The sequence below is a fragment of the Pteropus vampyrus genome, unplaced genomic scaffold (assembly GCF_000151845.1).
Source record: "Pteropus vampyrus isolate Shadow unplaced genomic scaffold, Pvam_2.0 Scaffold5, whole genome shotgun sequence".
Taxonomy (NCBI): Eukaryota; Metazoa; Chordata; class Mammalia; order Chiroptera; family Pteropodidae; genus Pteropus; species Pteropus vampyrus.
In genome coordinates, this window is record NW_011888786.1 from 8,438,466 (window position 1) to 8,443,163 (window position 4,698).

At 40.0% G+C, this 4,698-nt stretch overlaps 1 protein-coding gene across 5 annotated transcripts in view; it reads left to right on the plus strand.

Annotated features, from left to right (window-relative positions):
* The first annotated feature begins 2,316 nt into the window (after positions 1-2,316).
* The window catches only part of ZCCHC4 (zinc finger CCHC-type containing 4), a 50,073-nt gene continuing 47,691 nt past the window's right edge, over positions 2,317-4,698 (plus strand). For 3 of the 5 annotated variants that reach the window (XM_011365336.2, XM_011365351.2, XM_011365357.2), the window contains exons 1-3: positions 2,325-2,479; positions 3,245-3,363; positions 4,114-4,196. In XM_011365336.2, the coding sequence (XP_011363638.1) occupies positions 2,353-2,479; positions 3,245-3,363; positions 4,114-4,196 (329 nt within the window). In that variant the 5' untranslated portion in view covers positions 2,325-2,352. Of the gene's footprint in view, positions 2,480-3,244; positions 3,364-4,113; positions 4,197-4,698 lie in introns of all 5 variants that reach the window. The other 2 variants (XM_011365343.2, XM_023534162.1) reach the window with 2 other exon arrangements.

A 4,698-nucleotide genomic window follows, 5' to 3' on the forward strand; every position in this document is an offset into this window, starting at 1 on the left:
TTTTCAGCCATTCCCAAAGTCACCTGCCGAAATCTAAGCCAGTCCTTATGGCTTTTTGTACCTCTCAAACTACATGGGCTAAAATTAACAAGGGTTGGCTTCCCCAAGGAAGTCTGGATTCTGTAACAGAAGACAGAAGTCAGTCAGGCATCTATTATAAAATGCTCCTCTACCTTCAACCACTTTGGAGAGTGGTGGGGTTTTAACCTATTAACAAAGTCAAAGAGTGAAACATCCTGGTCCCTATGGGAAGCTCACTAGTTTGTCCACATCCTCTGGTGGGGCAGTCGCTGAATTGGAACCTGTCTTAGGGGCATTAAGGGTCGTGCTTTGGGAGAGGGCGAGTATAACTGGGGTCTACCCCAGTGCTCAGGCATCAAGGGGCCTACCTCCAGCTCTGCCACTGGTTTCCTTGGAGGATCCTGCTATATCTTAGTTTTTCACTGCTCAAGAATTTTACTGTACAGTGCTCGCTTTGGCAGCACATATACTAAAAGAATTTTACTGTACAAACTAAACATATTATTAGACAATGAAATGAAATATGTATAACTTATTGTTCATATTCAGGACCTCTTTAGTGAATATTCAACATACACTATTTACTATACAACTATGAATATAAGGTGAGATTTTTTTTCTCAAATTATCCCTCAGGAAAGAGAGAACTGCCTTATTTTTGAAACTTTCCAAGTCTCTCACACTAAGGGGTGCTCTCTCATTGACCTTATTTGGACAACCTTTGTTGTACTTTTTCTGTTTGGGGAAGCTTACCTGTAAAGGCTACAAATCCATATTGGTTTGAGCTGCAAGCTCTATAAGCTTGTGTCACGTAATCAGAATTATTTAAGAGAGAATAAGAAAATATAGATTCAGTAACTGTTTGGTGGTATGACTTTATGAATTTATGAATTTAATTTCAGGCTTTGTAAATAAGTCTTTTAAAGCTCACAAAGTTATACCTATTGTTTAAACATTTTAAAATAGATGTGTTAATGAGAACCAGTAGTTAGGTCTTGAGATAAAATTTCCACAAGTATCATTAGACATGGGGCCAGTAAGTGCCCTATCCTAAAGGTGTAGAAGTGCCAATAATTTGTGTTGGACAACTTGAAAAGGGGAATCGTTATGTCAAAGACCAGATGCTACAGGTGCAGGTGAAGGATTTGAGTGAAACCATTGCATGAAATGTGCATGGAAAAGAGCAATATTTCTAAATTAATACACCATAGTATTAAATGTGTGAGTTTAAATATGTATGAGTATTATCAATTCTTTAAATACTATCAGGAGATATTTGACTATTTCATCTACAACCGTACATATGTTTACTGCAGCTTGTCTTGAAGTGATTCTTCCCACTTTATTATTTTTTCCAAATTGTTTTTAGCTCTCCTGGTTCCCTTGACTTTCCATATAAATTTTAAAATAATTTTGTCTATATCTACAAAAATCTGGGATTTTGATAAAAATTGAGCTAAATCTGTATTGTCCCTAAACTTAGGAAAAACTAACATCTTTACTATCATGTCATTTAATCCATGAACACAGCATGACTCTACATTTATTTAAATCTTTTATGATTTTTTTCATCAGCATTTTGTAGTTTCCACACTTCCTGTATATGTTTTGTTAATTTACACCTAAGTATTTCATTTTTTTGAGCAGGTGCAAGTGGTATTCTATTTTTAATTTTGTTCAGGTGATCATTGCTAGTATATAAGAAGCGGAGTAGATTTTTGTATGTTTATCTGGTATCCTGCAACCTTGCTGAACTCAGTTTAAACCAGAGTTATTTTTGTAGATTCCTTGGGATTTTCTATGTAGACAGCTATGTCACATGCAGTTTTCTTTCTTTCTTTACAATATATAAATGTCAATGGATATGTAACTGTAACGTGCAACTATAAACATTCTCCAAAAGGTAGAAGATGACACTGTGCCTCTGATTTTGAAAAGAGGATGGTTTCATAAAGAGCAGACCCGTCAGTTGCTGTTGGTGATGATGCCGCCTTTTGGATTTAATCCTGACCAAATCTTTGCTCCAAATCTCATCTCCTGGCTGTATTCTTACGACACTAGGGTACTTACAGGAGCTAAGGGTGAGGCAGAAAATAGGTGCTCTTATTGCACAGGTCCAACAGGTTGCCGGCAGTCGCTCTCTCCCGTGACAGGGATCGCTTAGGTGCAACCGAGAGCTGGCGGCCACTGCGTTGCAGGACGCGGCCTCCGCCCATGCGGCCGTAGCTCATCCCAGGCGCGCGGGGGCGCTGTGAGTCCCTGCAGGTCGTGGCGGCGCTCTTTCTCAGCCTCCTTGTGTTGCACTGAGGCTTTCGGGACGGCGGCGGGAAGATGGCGGCCCTCAGGGATCGGCTTGGAGACGTAGAGGCCGAGGGGAGCACGAGTCACCAGGGGAGCTCGGGGGTGGAGGTAGTGCTTCACTCTGACCCCGCCACTCCTGCTCCGCTGTGCCCTCACGGTGGGTCCACGTCTGGGCTCAGCCTGGCTGGCGGGCGCCTCGGGGTGTGAGTTAGCCTTAAGGCGCCATGGTCTTTTAGGGCTCTCGGATTATCAGCCTCTCTCCCCGACCGTGTGTGATGCCTAGAAAACGCCCCTTCCTCGAGAAGTTGTGTTTTGCAACTTAAGAAGCCGCTATAAAAAGTCCCCACTGTCGTGGTTTTGGCTCCACGGCTGTTACCTTTTTTTTTTTTAAGGGAAGAGGCAGAGGCCAGGGAAAAGGGATTCATGTTATCGAGTAATTCTCATTGCTAAGTACTTGGGGGATTTTGTCTGTTGATTTGCTCCCTTTTCAATAAAAAAAAGTTAGGGAGAACCGTAGAGTGAATTCTTGCTTGGAAACCAGACCTAGTTTTTCTCTTAACTTGGGGAGAGGGGGTGTGTCCAACTCCAAAAGCTATTTTCACGGAACCGATAACTAAGCGACAGAGGTGGCAAAGTGCTCAGTTCTCTGGACTCCCCGCCCTTGTTTTAGTCTTACAACCCAGGTCATACACCATGTAAACAGCAACTATACTGACAATAGCATTTTCTGGAGAGACCAGTTTTTAAAAATTATTTAAGTTGTCAGTTCCTGAATGTGACTTTGAAAAAATTATTAAGTAGTGGATTTAATTATGGAAAGTCGTGCATAAAATTAAAACAAGTTTCATTTAAGGGCGATGAAACCTAAGAACTTGATGTAGATGACTGTTGTTTGACATGGTTTTTCCTATTCTGGAACTAGGACCCACTCTTCTGTTTGTAAAAGTGAGCCAAGGAAAAGAAGAAACACGGAGGTTTTATGCCTGCTCTGCCTGTAGAGATAGAAAAGATTGCAGTTTTTTTCAGTGGGAAGATGAAAAGGTATATTAACTTTGCGGATATGTGTATTTTTTATTTTCGACGTATGTGACTTTTTGAGAATGTATGATATAAATCTCTTAAGACATGAAGATACCATGCTTTTTGGTTTGAGAGACTGGACTTCGTACATCCTCTGAACTTACTTTGATTACTAATATCTTAAACTACTGTCTCAAATGTAGTTCCCATTAAGACTTTCTGAGGTGTTAGTACTGGGTTTGCAAATATAGATTTCTCCCTAAAGAGTCTAGATTGTGATCATTCCAGGAAGTGTTTTAGAGAAACACCTGTTTTGAACATTTGCATTAAACATCCTTTATACAGCTTTTGAATGACTGATGAAGGCACTTAGAGAACCAGCTATGAGCTGAGTATCTTCTTGAACTCAGCTCCAATTAAAATTTCTGAAAGTTTTGACTGGAAAACTTTGAGCTTTGTTAGCTTTATTAGAAAACAGTTTTGTATACCGCTCTTTTGCAGACCTGTTAAAATCATCACATGTGAGTTATTCTCTCAGTGTTTTAATGTGTTGAATACTGCTTCAAACTGCTCTAGAATTTTCCCAGTTTAATGTGTTTTGGCCGCCCCCCCCCCCCCCCCCCCCCGCCGCCTCCCCGAAATGAATGTTTAGTTACAATTTTGAGTTGCTTGAATTTCTGGCTTCTTGATGTCAGAATGTGATACCATTTTTTTTCTAGAATGGTAGCAAGTTCGATGGTGTATTAAATGGATTTTTGTATCCTCTTTCAGTTATCAGGAGCTAGACTTGCTGCCCGAGAAGCTCATAACCGAACATGTCAGCCTCCTCTATCTCGAACAAAGTGTGTGGAGAGGTACTGATGTGGTATCATTTTTTTTTATTATCCTGGTGTTGTTTTTCTCCCCTGTGCCTTTAAGCTTAATTTATTGTTTTTATTATGGTAAATATATATAGAACAAAAAATTTGCCAGTTTAGTAACATTACATCCACACAATTATGCAACCATCACCACTATTTCCAAAACTTTTCATCACCTCAAACAGAAACTCTCACCATTAAGTAATAACTCCCCATTTCCCCCCTCCCCCCAATCCTGGTAATCTCTAATCTACTTTTTGTCTCTATGAATTTGACTATTCTAGGTACCTCAGATTAGTGGAATCATCCATATTGTTCCTTTTATGTATGGCTTATTTCACTTAGCATAATGTTTTCAGTCCTGGCTTATCCGTGTTGTAGCATGTGTTGGAATTTCATCCTTTTTATGGCTGAATAACATTCCATTGTGTGTATGTACCACATTTTGTTTATCTGTTCATCCATCAGCGTTTCCACCTTTTGGCAATTATGAATA